This window comes from Schistocerca serialis, chromosome 2 (assembly GCF_023864345.2).
Source record: "Schistocerca serialis cubense isolate TAMUIC-IGC-003099 chromosome 2, iqSchSeri2.2, whole genome shotgun sequence".
In the NCBI taxonomy this organism is placed as follows: Eukaryota; Metazoa; Arthropoda; class Insecta; order Orthoptera; family Acrididae; genus Schistocerca; species Schistocerca serialis.
In genome coordinates, this window is record NC_064639.1 from 597,031,333 (window position 1) to 597,051,505 (window position 20,173).

The following is a 20,173-nucleotide window of genomic DNA, read 5'->3' on the forward strand; positions in this document are numbered from 1 at the left end:
GTTACCAGCAACAAGCAGGGTGCCATGAATAAAATTCACCAGTTGAAAAAACTGACATGTTAAATCTGTGTGAACCTACAATGAAAGGAAAATATTCTAGCTAGCAGGAAGTGTCAGACAGCATCCCTACAACTGCCTCGTCATGCAGGGCCAGACTGCTACTCAATGTACCCACATGTCTCACGGTGGGGGACTAGCACCACCACACACGGAAATGGGGAAAGTTACAAACATTTATGCATGTACCCAAATACATAGGAATGATTGAGGCCCCTGTTATATAACACTACAGTACGAACTATAAAATATATTACCATAAAAAGTGGATAAAACAAAACAGACCAAATGCAAGAACATATGGAAAAACCCAAGTTCAATCACTATGTAGTCAAAAAACCCTGACAAACACTCAAAGAGGGAGAGCATACTGTAATGCCTTACTTCCACCTGATTTTTAAGGGTACGTTTGATGTATACTTTTAGACTCCCCACAATTTCAGTCTCTTCAAGAATGTTTAAGGTCTGCCACTTATCCTCTATATGCAAGACTTTTAAATTATTAGCTACACCTTTTACAAGTGACCAAAATAACATAAGTTGTTACTTAAAGCAGGTGTCACTTTCCTTAAACTTTGGTGTTTGCTAAACCCAACATCAAAGCCTCTTGCCAGAGTAGCCCACATACCCTGCAGGACAACTGTTGCAACCGATGCAGTATAAACCGATAGTGTTTTACTTTTCTTGTGACCTCTCTATGCAAGAGTCTTTGCCCAAGATTCCCATGAATAAAGAACACCAGCTTTATCTTTTTTTGTCATAAGCTTTTTGTCTACTGTCTGTAAAATCGTGCCAAAATATGTTCTCCTATGGCAACCAATGAACCCACCCTCCTCCTCGTCCAATGTCCATAGTGTGATGTCATCTCCATTTGGCCTCTCCCTAGTCCTACCAAGTTCTTTTTTATGCAGTGGAAATGAAAATGAGCATTTGGCATCACTGGCCGGGAGGCCCCTTACGGGGCAGGTCCAGCCGCCTTGGTGCAGGTCTTATTACATTTGACGCCACATTGGGTGACCTGCACAATACTCCCAGTTTTTCAATCATACACCCCTGTACACAAGAGCAAACTGTGAAGGCGATATAATACTGACATTTTTTTTTAAAAAAAGAAGGGGGGGGGGGGGGGGCTGCTTAGAGGTGGGACTCCTCCTCACGCATTCCTCGATGGATATGTGTGTGTGTGCGCGCGAGTGTATACCTGTCCTTTTTTCCCCCTAAGGTAAGTCTTTCCACTCCCGGGATTGGAATGACTCCTTACCCTCTCCCTTAAAACCCACATCCTTTCGTCTTTCCCTCTCCTTCCCTCTTTCCTGACGAAGCAACCATTGGTTGCGAAAGCTTGAATCTTGTGTGTATGTTTGTGTGTCTATCGACCTGCAAAGACTTTCGTTTGGTAAGTCACATCATCTTTGTTTTTAGATATATTTCTATAAATTTTGTCATACAGGGTGTACATAAAGTCCCGGAACACTTTCAATTATTTATTGTACAAGAACCAAATATTGTACAGACATCATACATATGTCATTCTGAAGAGCAACCTTGAAAGTTTTTTTTGTTGTCATGTATACTGCCACAGTGTAATTTGGTAATTTCCTGATTGTCAGCGCTAGTCGCAAACATGGTGAGTTCAGGTGCGGAGCGAGCTTTCTGTGTGTTGGAGTTCATGGAGTGGCTTCGCTGATCACCAGCTCTCACTCTATGTGACTTTTTTCTGTGGGGACACATTAAAGAACTGGTGTATGCACCGCCTCTACCACGTGATGTAGCAGAGATCTGGGAGACACTATAGGAAGCGATTGCCACAGTCAAGATGTCATGCTGGGATGGGTATGGCAAGAATTCAATTACCGTATTGACGTGTGCCGGGTCACTCACGTGTGCCGGGTCACTCATGGTTCGCATATTGAATGTTTGTAAAAGAACTTTCAGAGTTTCTCTTCAAAATGCAATATGTATGACAGCTTTACAATGTTTAGTTCTTGTGCAATAAATAATTGAAAGTGTTCCTGGACTTTATGTACACCCTGTATGACAAAATTTATAGAAATATTTGAGGTAGATGAAGCACTGTGTATCTTATGACATCCCAAATACAAAATCAGAATAAAAAGTGAGAGCTATAATGAAATTGTGGATGCTGTACAATCTGTATATGCAACACACCATGTAAATTTAGGAGTCATATTGATAAACATTGTGTGTCAGACAGCTGCAGCAATGCTAGCACTCCAAGCGGTTGATTTCTCCATGCAGTAAACATAAGACAAACACATCCTTTGATCAAATCTAAGGCGAGGAGCTAGATTTGATCAAAGAAAATTTGACCAATGCCTAACTTTGACAAAGTTCCCTATTACGCTATCAAATTTTATTATAGTCTAATATCAGCCTTACCAATCCACTTCCCAGCAACCCACTCTGAAACACTGCATCATAACTTGTGCACACTGTGGGTATTTCACCTGTATAAATGAAGTTCTTTGCTCAGGACTGGTTTTCCATCTGATACCTTGACATTCATGCGCCTGCCCCTCTTTTGTCTAAAGGTCTCTAATTTTCCTGTAGCCATCATCTATCTTTCCCCAAGTGAAACATGCTTCTAAATCCTTTAATTTGCCCTCTATCCACTCCCGCCTAGCCATATTGCACTTCCTGTCAATCTAATTTTTTAGATGTTTGTATTCTCTTTTGCCTGCTTCATTTGCCGAATTTCTACATATTCTCCTTTTATTAATTAAATTCAATTTCTCCTATGTTATCCAACACTTTCTATTAGGCATTGTCTTCTATTTATTTGATCCCCTGCTGCCTTCACTATTTCATCTCTCAAAACTATCCATTCATGCCGTACTGTACTCCTTTCCCCCGTTCCAGTAAACCATTGCCTAATGCTCCCTCAAACTCCTGAAAGTCTCCGCTTCTTTCAACTTAACCAGGTCCCATGTCCTTAATTTCATACTTTTCTGTCATTTCTTAAGTTTTGATCTACAGCTCATAACCAATAAGTTGTGGTCAGAGTCCACATCATCCCCTGGAAATGTCTTGCAGTTTAAAATCTGAAACCTCTATCTTAACATCATATAATCAATCTGAAACATTCCTGTGTATCCAGGTCTCTTCCATATATATCACTTGTAGAAGAATGAACCAGAATTTGGTTGCAATAATTAAACATCTCTTGTTTGAAACTGATAAACTATATTTTATTCAAAAAAAAATCTCCATTGCTATTTATACAAAGCAAACCACTCAGTGAGCCGTTTTCACACATTTTCTTATGAATTGAAGTATTGTTCAGTGAGAGCGTGACCCAGAAATTCAAATACATGATAATCGGGTAGAGCCAAGTCTGGAGAATAAGCTGTATGTCCTAGTATTTCCCAACTGAACCCCTCGATCATTTCCATGACCCGTTTTGCTGAGTGTGATGGGGTGTTACCATGGAGCAATATGAACTTTGTGTTGCCTTTTTCCAGATTCCGGTCATTTTTCATGCAATGCTCAGTTTAAATCAATCATCTGCTGTTGGTAGCAATCAGTGTTAGTGGTTTCACCAGGTTTTAACAGCTCATAATGTATCACACCCTTCTGATCCCACCAAGCACAGTGCATTGTCTTCTTTCCAAAGTGATTTGGCCTTGCAGTGGATGTCAATACTTTGCCTGGATTCACCCATGATTTATGATGCTTAGAATTCTGAAAATATATCCATTTTTCGTCACCTGTAACTATTCAATGGAGAAACGACTTCCTTTTGTATCTGGTGAGCAGCATTACACAAGTGGTATATTGATTTGCTTGCTGTCTTTCATTCAGTTCGTGCCTGACCCATTTTCACACTTCCTACACCTTTCCCATAACTTTCAACTGAAGAGAAACAGCCTTCTGCATCACATTCAATTGTTCCGTGAGCTACTATTGACTTTGAGTATCAACTTCCTCCAATGAGGCCTGCAATTTGTTGTCTTCGAACTTTTTCAGTGGTTTCCCATGCTCGTCATTTCTCACATAGAAATCACTGCTTCTGAATTTTTTGAACCACTTGAAACACTGTGTTTTCCCAAGGGCATGTTCGCCAAAAGCTTTGACAAGCATTCAGTGTGGTTCTGCAGCAGTTATCTTCAAATGATAACAGAAAACCTATGCTGTCCACAAATCTTAGTTCATAGGCACAAAAGTCAACATGTTTACGGGTTTATCAGATACCAATGCATGGAACTTGGTTTACTGCATGCTGACATTCATCGTCAGCTGTTACAGGAAGGAGACAGTGCTGCAGTCGTGGTCTCATGGGCCCTACACCAATGCCTAGCACCATCTATAGGGAAATTCTGGTTTCATACTTCACAACCTTCTTTCATGGTTCTTAAACCATGTGTTACAGATGATTAAATTATGCTCTGTGCAAAATTCTACCATGCAGCTTCTTCTTTCATTCCTTTCCCCCAGTCCATATTCATATATTATTGTTCCTTATCTTCCTTTTCCTCCTATCTAATCCCAGTCCCCCATCACAATTAAATTTTCATCTCTCTTAACTATCTGAATAATATCTTTTATCTCATCATACAGTTCTTCGATTTCTTCATCACCTGCAGAGCTACATAGCATACAAACATGTAATACTGAGGTGGGTGTGGGCTTACTGTCTATCTTGGTTATGATAATGCATTCACTATGCTATTCACAGTAGCTTACCTACATTCCTATTTGCTTATTCATTATCAAACCCACTCCTGCATTACTCCTATTTGATTTTAAATATATATAACCCTGTATTCCCCTGACAAGAAGTCCTGTTCTGTGAACCACAGAACTTCACAGATTTCCACTACATCTAACTTCAACCTATCGATTTCCTTTTTTTAATATTCTAACCTACCTACCCAATTAAGGGAACTAACATTCCACACTCCGATCTGTAGGATGCCAGTTTTGTTACTCCTAATGACAACACCCTCTTGCGTAGTCCCCACCGAGAGATCTAATGGGGTACTGTTTTACCTCTGGAATATTTTTCCCAAGAGGATACCATCGTCATTTGGCCATACAGTAGAGCTACATGCCTTCGGGAAAAATTATGACTGTAGTTTTCCCTTGCTTTCAACCATTCACAGTACCAGCACAGCAAGACCATTTTGGTTTATGTTACAAGGCCACATAAGTCAATCAGCCAACTACTGAACAGGCTACTGCCCCTCTTCAGGAACTGCATGTTTGTCTGACCTCTCAACACATATCCTTATGTTGTGGTTGCGCCTATGGTATGGTTATCTGTATCGTCGAGGCACACAAATTGCCCCACCGAAGGCAATGACCATGGTTCATGGGGTGGAGGAGGCCTGAACTCTATCACAAAATTTTGGGCATTGTTCATGGATATTAACTGAATATTTTGATATAAGCGACTCGTGATCTTATGTGGGTCATTAAAGAGTAATTGAATTTTCTTTAATTTCTTACCCTCAATTAACTTTGTGTCTGTGTTGCACTGAAAATATCTGCACAACAATGCAAATATTGATGGAATGAACTGTGCCTCTTCTTTGGAGACAAACTTGTTCCACTAACTCATGGTACTTCCCGCTGACAGAAGCGATAAAACACTTCTGTCTTTACTCATCATGCTTACGCTCAACACTGCTCCATTCTGTCTTATGTCTGATTTCTTAACAGTGTTAGTTCTGTATTATGTTAACAGTGATATACAGAATATAGAGAGATTTACTGATGAAAGGTTGACTGATTATTATTGTTATTTCTTTACTCTCTCAGCCGTTAAGTCTGGTTAAAAATGGAAAGTGACGTGGACCTTGATCAAGCGTGACTTCCTTTTAACTGTACGGTATATGTTATATTGCATTTAGGACCTTTCAGGTAATTGAACATGTATCAATAATTATGGATTTCTGTAGTTGTATATATTAGTTTGGATGTAGCTGTATTGAATTGATGTACTGGTGGATATTGCATGGTATGACTCCTGTAGTTGATAGTATAATTGGTATAATGCCAACTTTATCCTGATGCCACATGTCCTTGACTTCCTCAGCCAGTTGGACGTATTTTTCAATTTTTTCTCCTGTTTTCTTTTGTATATTTGTTGTATTGGGTATGGATATTTTGATTAGTTGTGTTAATTTCTTCTTTTTATTGGTGAGTATGATGCAGGTTTGTTATGTGGTGTTGTTTTATCTGTTATAATGGTTCTGTTCCAGTATAATTTGTATTCATCATTCTCCAGTACATTTTGTGGTGCATACTTGTATGTGGGAACGTGTTGTTTTATAAGTTTATGTTGTAAGGCAAGCTGTTGATGTATTATTTTTGCTACATTGTCATGTCTTCTGGGGTATTCTGTATTTGCTAGTATTGTACACCCGCTTGTGATGTGATCTACTGTTTCTATTTGTTGTTTGCAAAGTTGCATTTATCTGTTGTAGTGTTGGAATCTTTAATAATATGCTTGCTGTAATATCTGGTGTTTATTGTTTGATCCTGTATTGCAATCATGAATCCTTCCGTCCCACTGTATATATTGCCTTTTCTTAGTCATGTGTTGGATGCATCTTGATCGATGTGTGGCAGTGTTAGATGATACGGGTGCTTGCCATGTAGAGTTTTCTTTTTCCAATTTACTTTCTTCGCATCTGTTAATGTTATGTGATCTAAAGGGTTGTAGAAGTGGTTATGAAATTGAGGTGGTGTAGCTGATGTATTTATATGAGTGATTGCTTTGTGTATTTTGCTAGTTTCTGCTCGTTCTAGAAAGAATTTTCTTAAATTGTCTAACTGTCCATAATGTAGGTTTTTTATGTCGATAAATCCCCTTCCTCCTTCCTTTCTGCTTAATGTGAATCTTTCAGTTGCTGAATGTATGTGATGTATTCTATATTTGTGGCTTTGTGATCGTGTAAGTGTATTGAGTGCTTCTAGGTCTGTGTTACTCCATTTCACTACTCCAAATGAGTAGGTCAGTATTGGTATAGCATAAGTATTTATAGCTTTTGTCTTGTTTCTTGGTTGGTTGGTTGGTTGGTTTGTGGGATTAAAGGGACCAGACTGCTATGGTCATCGGTCCCTTTTTCCAAGTACTAAAAACACCCACAGAGAATAAAAACGATTAACAGAATAGAGCACAGACGACACAGGACAAGAGAAACTGAGATAAAGACCAGACAAAACGAACTAAAATCACACAGAGTGTGACGGTGGTTGGCCGACCATAGAAATAAAAAAGGAAAAGCCAACCACTTAAAACACATTAAAAAATCAGTTTAAAACCGGAGGCCAAAGGCCAGAATCAACACAAAACAATAAGATAAAACAGAAACACTTAGATTAAATGATAAAAAACCCCTGCCCGAATAAAACGTAAAACTAAGTCAGCCGTAGCAGAGTCATCTGTTAAAAGGGCAGGGAGCGTGTCAGGCAGTGCGAACGACTGCCTGAGCACAGCTAAAAGCGGACACTCCAATAAAATATGGACCCCAGATAAAACGGAGCCGCAGCGACATAGAGGTGTGTCCTCACGGCGCAATAAGTGGCCGTGCGTAAGCCGAGTGTACCCAATGCACAGCCGGCAGAGGACAACAGACTCCTTGCAGAAGACCCACATGGATGACCGCCACACCATCGTCGTCGCCTTGATTGGACGGAGTTTGTTGGGCATGGGCAGATTGCGCCATTCAGCGTCCCAAACCAAAAGAACTTCACGGCGTAAGACTGCCCGCAAATTAGTCTCCGAGAGGCCAGTCTCCAGAGATGATTTACTAGTGGCCTCTTTCCCCAGGCGGTCAACATTCTCATTGCCGCGTATCCCAACATGGCCTGGGGTCCACACGAAGACCACAGAGCAGCCGCAACATGCAAGAGTATGCAGGGACTCATGGATAGCCATCACCAGACGAGAACGAAGGATACACTGGTCGAGAGCTCGTAAACCGCTCAGGGAATCGCTACAGATAACGAAGGACTCACCTGAGCAGGAGCGGATATACTCTAGGGCACGAAAGATGGCAACCAGCTCAGCAGTGTAAACACTGCAGCCATCCGGCAAGGAACGTTGTTCGGAATGGTCCCCTAGAATTAGCGCATACCCGACATGACCAGCAACCATCAAACCATCAGTGTAAGCAATTCCAGAGCCCTGATACGTGGCCAGGATGGAATAAAAGTGGCGGCGGAAGGCCTCTGGAGGGACTGAGTCCTTCGAGCCCTGTGCCAAGTCGAGCCGAAGGCAAGGGCGAGGAACACACGACGGGGGTGTACACAGAGGTGCCCGGAAAGGAGGTGGAACAGGGAAAAACCCAAGCCCAGAGAGAAGCTCCTTAACGCGGACGGCGATCGGACAACCCGACTGGGGCCAACGGTCTGGCAGATGGACGACTGACTCCGGGAACAGGACATGGTAATTTGGATGCCCGGGCAAGCTAAAAACATGGGCAGCATAAGCAGCCAGTAATTGTTGGCGTCGTAACCACAGTGGAGGGACACCTGCCTCCACTAGTATGCTGTCCACCGGGCTGGTGCGGAAAGCACCAGTGGCAAGGCGAATCCCGCTATGGAGGATTGGGTCCAGCACCCGCAACGCAGATGGGGAAGCTGAGCCATAAGCCAGGCTCCCATAATCCAGACGAGACTGGATTAACGCCTGGTAGAGCCGAAACAGGGTAGATCGGTCGACGTCCCAGCGGGTGTGGCTCAAACATCACAGAGCATTGAGATGCCGCCAACACGCCTGTTTGAGCTGCCGGATATGAGGCAGCCAAGTCAACCGGGCATCGAAAACCACCCCCAGAAACCTGTGTGATTCCACCACTGAAAGAAATTCGCCGTTAAGAGAAAGCTGCGGCTCCGGATGGACAGTACGTCGCCGGCAGAAATGCATAACGCAGGTCTTGGCTGCCGAAAACTGGAACCCATGAGCTACAGCCCAAGACTGCGCCTTGCAGATTGCGCCCTGTAGCTGACGTTCAGCAGCTGCAATGCCAATAGAGCTGTAGTAAAGGCAGAAGTCGTCAGCATACAGGGAAGCGGAGACAGAACTTCCCACGGCAGCAGCGAGCCCGTTAATGGCTATTAAAAACAGGCAGACACTTAAAACAGAACCCTGCGGCACGCCATTCTCCTGGATGTGGGAGGAGCTATATGAGGCTGCAACTTGCACGCGGAAGGTACGATACGACAGGAAATTGCGGATAAAGATCGGCAGACCCCATCCATGAAGCGTAGAAAGGATGTGATGATGCCATGTCGTATCGTACGCCTTCCACATGTCGAAAAAGACAGTGACCAGGTGCTGATGGCGGGCAAAGGCAGTACGAATGGCCGACTCCAGGCTCACCAGATTGTCATCGGCGGAGCGGCCTTTACGGAACCCACCCTGAGACGGAGCCAGAAGGCCCTGAGACTCCAGTACCCAATTCAAGCGCTGGCTTACCATCCGTTCGAGAAGCTTGCAAAGAACATTGGTGAGGCTAATGGGCAGTAGCTGTCCACCTCCAAAGGGTTCTTGCCCAGTTTCAAAACGGGGATGACAATGCTTTCCCACCATTGCGACGGAAACTCACCCTCGACCCACAGACGGTTGTAAAGGTCGAGGAGGCGTCGCTTGCAGTCCACTGAAAGGTGTTTCACCATCTGACAGTGGATGCGATCGGGCCCGGGAGCGGTATCAGGGCAAGCAGCAAGGGCACTGTGAAATTCCCACTCACTGAATGGAGCATTGTAGGATTCAGAAGTGTGGGTGTGAAAAGAAAGGCTCCAACGTTCCATCCGCTCTTCAATGGAGCTGAAGGCCTGGGGGTAATTCGCAGAAGTGGAACTCATAGCAAAATGCTCTGCTAAGCGGTTTGCAATGACGTCGGAGTCAGTACAAACTGCTCCATTCAGTGAGAGCGCGGGGACGCTGACAGGGGTCCGATAGCCGTAGACGGGTCGAATCTTGGTCCAGACCTGCGATGAAGTGACATGGAGGCCAATGGTGGACACATACCGCTCCCAGCACTCCTTCTTGCCTTGGCGGATAAGGAGGCGGGCCTGCGCACGCAGCCGTTTGAAGGCAATAAGGTGGTCTACGGAGGGATGTCGCTTGTGACGCTGGAGCGCCCGCCGGCAATCTTTAATCGCTTCAGCAATCTCAGGCGACCACCAAGGCACAGCCCTCCGCCGAGGGGACCGAGAAGAACGGGGAATGGCAGATTCGGCGGCAGTAACGATGCCGGTGGTGACCGATTGAACCACCGCATCAATGTCATCACTAGAGAGAAGAGTGACGCTGTGGTAGTGACGCTGTGGTAGTGACAGAAAGATCGGAAAGTGGTCACTACCACACAGGTCGTCATGCACACTCCATTGGACAGACAGTAAGAGGCTAGGGCTACAGATTGAAAGGTCAATGGTGGAGTATGTGCCATGCGCCACACTGAAGTGTGTGAAGGCACCATCATGTAAAATCGAGAGATCGAGCTGCGACAATAAATGCTCAACGGTGGCGCCTCGACCTGTTGCCACTGACCCACCCCACAGAGGGTTATGGGCATTGAAGTCGCCCAATAGCAAGAAAGGTGGTGGCAATTGGGCTATCAGTGCAGCCAGGACATGCTGCGAGACATCACCATCCGGTGGAAGGTAAAGACTGCAGATGGTAACAGCCTGTGGTATCCACACCCGAACAGCGACAGCCTCTAAAGGTGTTTGGAGAGGGACAGACTCGCTGTGCAGAGTGTGAAGGACATAGAGGCAGACGCCACCAGACACCCTTTCATATGCTGCCCGGTTCTTATAATAACCCCGATAGCCATGGAGGGCGGGGGTTCGCATTGCTGGAAACCAAGTTTCCTGAAGAGCAATGCAGAAGAAAGGGTGAAGGCTGATAAGTTGGCGAAGTTCAGCTAGATAGTGGAAGAAACCGCTGCAGTTCCACTGGAAGATGGTATTGTCCATGGCTGAGAAAGGCGTGACGGGACTGGGAAGGCAGATTACGCCGCTGGGTCACCTGCTGCCTCCGATTGAGCACCTGTGCTAGTGCTATCCATGACATCTGAGGGACCAGCGAGATCGAGGTCCTCAGCGAACACAAGGATCTCCACCCCGTCCTCAGACGCAGAGGTGGAAGGTTGCGGTGGGACAGGTGCCACCGCACTGTCAGGATGCTTGGGAGCCTTTTTCTTTGGCTGCTTTGCACACTGTGCCTTTGGAGGGTCTGGCTGGGAGGGCCCCACTGAGTCAGTCTCAGGGACAGACGACGACCGTGAAGCCCTATGACCAGCGACCGGTTGCTGTTTCAAAAATTTGCAGGTGTCCGCTTTGGCACTGGGCAAAGCTGGGGATGGGAGGGCCCCAAGAGACCCCTTCCTGGCTAGAGGAGCCGAAGAAGTCTCACGCTTCTCTAGCTGGGAAGGGGGAACGAATGTCCCCAATGGTTTGGGTGGTGTTGCTCCTGAAGTAGGTGGAGCAGGAGCAACAGAGGGGGAAGTGCCCCCAACAACCAAGGGGGCCGGTTCATTCTGACATAGCTGAGAGGCAACAGTATGTGACGACATGGGAGAGGATCGTACCGGTGTTGCAGCAGCGGCATAGGTGGATGTCATGGGCACAGGATATTTCCGCCTTGCTTCGGTGTAGGTCAGGCAGTCCAGAGTCTTATATTCCATTATCTTCCTTTCTTTCTGGAAGATCCTACAGTCCGGTGAGCAGGGGGAATGGTGTTCTCCGCAGTTAACACAGATAGGAGGTGGGGCACATGGAGTATCGGGATGGGAAGGACGGCCACAATCTCGACAGGTGATGCCAGAAGTACAGCGAGATGACATGTGCCCAAACTTCCAGCATTTAAAACACCGCATCGGAGGAGGGATATATGGCTTCACATCATAACAGTAAACCATCACCTTAACCTTTTCGGGTAAGACATCACCCTCGAAGGCCAAGATGAAGGCACCGGTGGCTACCTGATTATCCCTCGGACCCCGATGGACGCGCCGGACGAAGTGAACACCTCGTCGTTCGAGGTTGGCGCGTAATTCATCATCGGACTACAGAAGAAGATCCCTGTGGAATATAATACCCTCGACCATGTTGAGACTCTTATGCGGCGTGATGCTAACTGAAACATCCCCCAACTTGTCACAATTGAGCAACATCCGTGACTGGGCAGAGGATGCCGTTTTGATGAGCACAGAACCAGAGCGCATTTTGGACAAGCCCTCCACCTCCCTGAACTTGTCCTCTAAATGCTCCTCAAAAAACTGGGGCTTGGTCGACATAAACGATTCTCCATCAACCCGCGTACACACGAGGTACCGGGGTGAATATTCTCCACTGCCTTCTTTAGCCAGACGTTCCTCCCATGGAGTGGCCTGGGAGGGAAACGATCTCTGATCAAATTTCTTCCCGTTGAGGTTAGACCTCGATCGCTTAGAGACTGCTGGTGGAGGCCCACCAGTGAGAGATGACGTACCACGCTTCATTGCGGGTCATCCGCCCTGATGCCACCCACTCCGACCAGGGGCTCTCCCCACGGGTGCCACCCAGCCGCAGCAAAGACCACCTGGCAGGATGGCCTTTGCCGGGAGTCCCGATGCCCCAGAGGGATAGGCATCGACTCCTCGGCATACGTGGGGAGGTAGTAGCTCAGGCATCAGCAGTGCGATCCCTGTGTAGTCAGGGGGCTACCACCAAGAGGGTACATGACAACCCCACCACAACGGACTGGCTACCGTGCTGGATGTTGGGTGTCGAAATATCCATGTACATCACGAGGGCAAAGATGGAAGTGCACAATGGAGGGGATGTATGCTACCCGGAACACACTGCAGCCAATGTGGCCGGAAGCTCGATGGAAGTCCAACTCCATGACAATATCGGGTGTGCCAGATCTTAGGGCAAGATGGATATATAATACACCACGTAAGGCGTCCTTCCCCAAATGGTGCGCACTAACAGAAAATTTTGAAAGAGAGTGGTCAAACCCCTTAGGGGACCAACATATTAAGGCCGAAATGTTTGAGACTCCTTTTAGTCGCCTCTTACGACAGGCAGGAATACCGCGGGCGTATTCTTACCCCCGAACCCGCAGGGGGGTGTCTTGTTTCTTGCTGTCAATTCTGTTTTCAGTATTTTTGTTAGTCTTTGTCTATATTTTTCTTTTAGTTCTTCTTTAATATTTGTATTATCTATTTCTATTTTTTGTCTGTATCCTAGATATTTATAGGCATCTGTTTTTTCCATCGCTTCTATGCAGTCGCTGTGGTTATCCAATATGTAATCTTCCTGTTTAGTGTGTTTTCCCTTGACTATGCTATTTTTCTTACATTTGTCTGTTCCAAAAGCCATATTTATATCATTCCTGAATACTTCTGTTATCTTTAGTAATTGGTTGAGATGTTGATTTGTTGCTGCCAGTAGTTTTAGATCATCCATGTATAGCAAATGTGTGATTTTGTGTGGGTATGTTCCAGTAATATTGTATCCATAATTTGTATTATTTAGCATGTTGGATAGTTGGTTCAGAGCAAGGCAGAACCAGAAAGGACTTAATGAGTCTCCTTGGTATATTCCACGCTTAATCTGTATTGGTTGTGATGTGATATTATTTGAATTTGTTTGGATATTAAGTGTGGTTTTCCAATTTTTCATTACTATTTTTAGGAACTGTATCAATTTAGGATCTACTTTGTATATTTCCAATATTTGTAGTAACCATGAGTGGGGTATACTATCAAAAGCTTTTTGGTAATCAATGTATGTGTAGTGTAGTGACCTTTGTTTAGTTTTAGCTTTATTATTATTATTATTATTTATTATTCATCCTTTGATAATTTTGTACAATGATATGTTCAAGTTACTTTTAAACATCAGTCTTTTACTGATCTTGGCTTTGGAATATGGAAAAGGTGAAAAAGGAAAGAATCACAACAACATATAACTTAAATATGTACGCAACAAACGTATATGCTTACCTGCTATTGCTACCAGTACAACTACAATTAGTACTCCACAGGACACACTACGCGACCCTCTGTCATTTGGCAGACCTTTAGGGTAAACAACAGTGTTATTGGGGTATTCTTCCACAACCTAGAAAACAAAAATCTGAATAGTCAAATTTTCACATGACAGCTAATTCACAAATTGAAATTAAATTATTAAATTGCTAACTATGAGACTCTTTTGAGAGCTAGATATGCTACAACATACTGTAGCAGGTAATGTGTACATTACAAATTTCAGTACAATGATTCCTGCATCTCATGCCATGAACCACAATTACAGTTCTCCAAAACTCAATTTTCTAGTGTTCCCTAGACAATCTGAGATTAAAGAGTGATTAAATACAAAGTGGAATCTAAACACTGTAAATGGAAGAAAGGTTAGGGTTTAATGTATTCTCAACAGGCAGTTATTACTGACTGAGTATTAGTATAGTTGGAAAAGTATAATAGAAGATTTTGGTCACATCTATTTTGAATGGACCAATTGAACAGTTACCTGTAGTGAATTAAGGTTTCAAGTTTCCTAAGTCATAATGGCCAAACCATTAAGTGTAACAAGATTAAAGGCTTGTTCCACGTGCTAATTGGCAGAGGTCATTGCAGTTCTGACAGCAAGTAAAGTTACAGCTCGAATATCATCACAGGCAGCGCTGGATCCATGATATTTCTGAACCGGGGCAAAAACGTGTTAGTGGCGGCCACCTTCCCCCATTGAACATTTGAGATAGGATGTCGAAAATTTTTTTTAAAAAAAAAGGACAGTTTTTCAAAAATAGGTTCATTTTGTAGCGCACATCTTTCTGAAAAGTTTTATATATAAGACATATATGTTTGAGGAAACGTAAGACATTCAGTCATAAGTGTGCTGAATTGCGGTGCAACACTTCTTCACACAGTATTCTTCTATCGCATGTCACTGTATTTTGCTATGTGGAATTCAAATGTGTATATTTTGTAATGGAAGCCATCAAACCTACATTCAGGTGGACCAACATGAGCACAAATGTTCATCAGAATTGAAAAACTTAATAAATAATGATTAAAAATCTCCTCCTTATCAAACAGCAGCAAAACTATGCCCAACAAACACTAGTAGTAACACTAGTCAATAACAGAAGAACACTGAGAGTCATTACCAATTACTTAGTCTGGCTATTTTGAAGGAAATCCTATGGCAATCTGGGCCCAGTTCTCTCTCTTCGAAGGCAGATGAGGTGAATTCAAACAGAAGGTAGAATCAAGCACGACTGACATTTGAGGTAAAAGTACTGCATGGACGCGCACCATTCAATGAAATCAGCTAATACGCAAGACTGACTATAATCAAGAAAATGCCACACAACAAAATCTCTGGTAAATGGCACCATTCTGTTATCAAAGTTCCAACAAGCCTGTCATCTTCATGAAAAATAAAAATAACAAAATATGACACGGCAAAATTTAAAACTAAATTGGCTAATCTATCCTGTGAAAAGTACACTTTATTCCTAAGAATTTCATGCTCTTTAAAAACAGATGTGTAAACGAGGTGATGGCCTATCTCCAGTCTTCTTTGCCTGTTCATTACCAAAAACATTAAGAATTGGGAATGAAAAATTTAAAGACCATCAGGTATCACCAATAAAACTGGGATAAAAGAAACAGTGTATAGAAGTATACTGCCCACCATTTGCAGATGATTTTTTATTATCGTTTTGAAATCTAGCATATACAGAAACACATATCTAGGAACAGATAGCTGGTGGAGCAGTTTTAAGTATCACTGTAGACAAAAATAAATTTATCACTAAGAAAAAATATAACACTAAAATTATTACTGGCGACCAGTGGTTTGTTAATGGCCACTCTGTAAATCAGATTGACCATGTTATGGCAGACCAAGAGATGTCAGAACATACAAAGGAGCAGATTGTGGTTCAGATCACTTCCTAGTGACAGGAAAGATGAAAATCAAGATTATTTGGAATCAGCAACCAAAATCCATGCCAAACTTAAGTTTGATGTAAAACAACTGAAGGAATTGTCTGTTAAAGAAACCACCGTGACTGAAATTAACAACCAGTTTACAGCATTTCAGGAAGTTGGGGAGCAAAATAGAGGTGGGAAGACTTGGGACAGAATAAAGACAATAGTAACAGATGCAGCAGAGAAAACATTGGACAATAAAAAGAAACTGAAGAAACGGAAATGGTTCGACAAAAAATGTCAGAGAGCAGTGGAAAAGAGGAAAGAAGCCAGTATGCTGTAGCTGCATAATGTGGAGAGTGAAGACACAAAAGAGACCAACATAGTGAGAAGAGAGACAGCAAGAGTTCTATAAACAGAGAAAAGGAAATATCTAACTGTAGTCTTGGAATATACAGAAGTGGAAAGCAGAAATAGAGACTCAAAGAAGCTGTTTCTGTATACAAAGAACAGTAAGAGACATTATCAAAGTGAAAACCTATTCATAAGAGATCAAAATCAAAACACACTAACACAGCTTGAAGACATTCTAGCAAGATGGAAAGAGTATTTCTCAGAAATGTTAAACTGCAGTGACACATAACATTCAACTATGCAGTGATCACGGGTAACAGCAGTAGTACTGAAAAATACACGTTACACAACCGGAAGTGGTACACACCATTCAAAAGCTGAAAAACAAGGCTGCAGGCAAGGCCAGATATTAGTAGAGATGTTAGAAGAGGGTGGAAACAAATTACATACAGAAATTTATACCCTTATCACAATGAACTGGAAAACCGAAAGGCTACCTGAAGACTGGAAAACTGCAATAATTTCCGCATGCACAAGAAAGGAAGCAAAATGGAATGTGGAAATTACAGAGGAATCAGTCTGCTGAACATAACATATAAAGTTCTGTCAATGACATTCTCAACAAAATTATACCTTACACAGAAAGCACTATTCAAGAGTAACAGGCTGGATTTTAACCAACTGTTCCATGAATGGCAATCTGTTTACTCTACGGCAGATCTTTGAGAATTTAACAAAAGCATTCACTGTCTGTTCATTGATTTCAAGCAAGTCTATGATGGCATCCATAGAAATAGCCACTACAACACATTAAGAGAATTTAGGATACCTATTAAAATCATTAGGATGATTCAATTGTGCATGGATGACTCACAGGCAGTAGTGAAGTGCAGAGGATCCATACTTCCCAACCAAACCAGCTTACAACAAGGAGATGGTCTTTCATGCATTCTCTTCAAATTTGCATTGGAGAAAGTGGCTTGAGAGAGTAATTTATAGTTATACAATTGTCTCTGATTAGAATACAGAGAAGTAAAACTCCTGGCATATGCAGATGATGTGGTCATAATCGATGAATCAGAAGAGCGGAAGGCCACGTACATATACCTCAGGCACATTCCAGTAAAATGGGACTCTTGATAAACCAAGAGAAAACAGAATATAAAGAAATAGGTCTAATCATAAGGCCAAATCCACACTTTGAAATTGTCCACCATTCTAGATTCAGAGAAGTTCATCATTTTAAATACTTTGGATTGCACTTCAGCAGTAAAAATATGGTAACACTGGAAAGAAATGAGAGAATAGCCTCAGAATCAATGTGTCTGTATGCTCTAAGCAGCCCACTCAAAAGTAAAGCTTTGTCAATTGCCACAAAGATGAAGATATATAACACCATCATTTTCCCTGTAGTACTGTATGGTTCAGATAGCTGGACACTAACCAGGAAAGAAAGAGAAAAACTGAATGTTTTCAAAAGAAAAGTGATTAGAAAAGTTTGGGGACCTGTGTTGGGGAATGACATGTGGAAAGTTTGAAAGAAATTTATCATTAATGAAGCAACCCACTATTGTCCAGAAATTAAAAAGTAGGAGACTGCAATGGGCTGGACATGTGGCTAGAAAGGAAACCAACAGAAATGCTAAAAAGGCATTTTAGTACACTCTCCAGGCAATACCATTGGGCCACCTCAAATACAATGGAAAGATGACATAGAGAAGGATGTTACAGCATTAGAAAACCCCACAGGATGGAGAGAGACAGCAAGAGATAGAAGAAGATGGTAGCAGATCAGTGAGGCAGCACATGGTCTACAGGGCCTGCAATCACTGAAGAGAAAGAAAAAGAATCAGTGGTCGCATAAAAGAATATAAAAAGCTCAATGTAAATACATAAAACTGCAACCAGTCACTTTTTTGAATAGTTATTTACTATTCCAAGAACTTTTTTTCAAACCTTTTCAGGTTCATCTTCAGATGGTTATCCAGAAGTTACATATCTATTTCTAGCATAATTCTGAGTGCTGGCTCTGTGACAAGAAGATGGAATATGTGTTAATTTATAACCATGAGTATTGTTTTTTCTGTTAATATGGATGCAAAATTTTAGTTTTGTACTTACTATGACAGTATGGATGCATTTCTTCTGTTAGTGTTCATCTGTCTGCTTCCACTGTGATGGCCAGATGGTACATCAGTTCACACATTTTTACACAATATGCATGCATTTACACTGTGATAGACAAATTCTGCCAGCATCCAGTATGTGTCATTCAACAGTTGCTTGTTACACATATCTTGACACAAAGATATGATATAGGTCTTCTTTGGTCAGAGATATTATTTGTTTTTCTTTGCACATATTGCAGTCAATATAGGGACAAATACTTTAATCAGAACTCGTGTTAACATGATAGTTCAAAATAAAATAAATAGATTGTTACAAGAACAAACTTCAAGTGATCCAATGTCTAATAATATATAATACAGTCAATTTACAAGCAAATACTTTAATCAAGATTGGCATCAACATGAATGCCCAGGAATAAAATAATACACAGTTATAGTATTTACAATGAAAAGCAGCTGTTTTTATGACCAAAGTTTTACTATCAGAGTGTAAATGCAATACATATTGTGTAAAAATGTTTGAAGTGATGTACCAACTGACCATCACAATGGAATCAGACAGATTGACACTACCTGAAAAAAAGCTGCCCATGCTGTCGCAGTAAGGACAAAATTAAAATTTTGCATCCATATTGACAGATAAGACTATACTCATGGTGATACATTAACACATGTATCATCTTCCTGTCACAGAGCCAACGCCCACCTTATGCTAGAAATAGATATGTAACTTCCAGACAACCATCTAAAGATGAACCTGAAAAGGTCCGAAAAGCGATTCATAGAATAATAAATAACTGTTCAAAAAAGTGACTGGTTGCAGTTTTATGTTTTTACATTCAATTAACAGTCACAGGTTCTAAAATATCTGTAATAGATAAGATCAATCAAAAAAGTTCAAGTTTTTTGGAGAGATGATTCAAGAAAATTGATTAGAAAATCTGCCATAAATGAAAGGATTCACAAAATATGGATCAACAAAGACTATTCACAATAAAAACTGTATGTCAAGAAATGTAAAAGAAAAACATTACATCATGAAAGTGAAACTACAATTCCTCTTCATACGTGGATGCCAAAACTAAACTCCACAAATTAGAAATATTAGAGAAGAACCATGAGGAAAATTGTTGGTCCAGTAAGAAGTAAACAAGCCTGAAAAGTGAGGTGCAATGAAGACATGTTTCATAATACTGAAAAAAATAACAGAAACAATAAGAAAATGAAGACCAATATTTTTGAGACATTTATACAGGATGAATGATAATAGGCTGACAAAATAAAAACTTCAAGTATCGCTGAGAAAAGGAACTGACACGCTAAAAACATTTAGAAATACACAATGAGATGTTTTCAAAAGAAAAGTTTTAAATTTAGAAGGATTACAAGACAGAAATAAAAAGGTAATCGATCTTAAGTGTACTGAAGAAAGAAAGAGACATGGTACGGTGTCAGTGGCTGGGAGTTCCCAGACGGGAAGTTCAGCCGCCAAGTGCAGGTCTTATTGAGTGCGACGCCACATTGGGGGACCTCCGCGTCTACAATGGGGATGAAATGATGATGAGGACAGCACAACACCCAGTCCCTGAGGGGAGAAAATCTCCCGCCCCAGCCGGGAATCGAACTCGGGCCCCCGTGCATGGCGATCCAACGTGCTGACCATTCAGCTAATAGGGCGGAGAAGAGACATGGTGAAAATAGGAAAGCTTACTGTGCATAAAGCAC

General features: G+C 42.3%; 1 protein-coding gene across 6 annotated transcripts in view; it reads right to left on the minus strand.

The window, feature by feature from the left end:
- LOC126457624 (stimulator of interferon genes protein homolog) overlaps window positions 1–20,173 on the minus strand; it is a 318,836-nt gene that overhangs the window by 217,826 nt on the left and 80,837 nt on the right. For all 6 annotated transcript variants that reach the window (XM_050094086.1, XM_050094087.1, XM_050094085.1 and 3 more), the window contains exon 3: window positions 14,028–14,145. In XM_050094086.1, coding sequence (XP_049950043.1) covers window positions 14,028–14,145 — 118 coding nt within the window. The remainder of the gene's footprint in view (window positions 1–14,027; window positions 14,146–20,173) is intronic.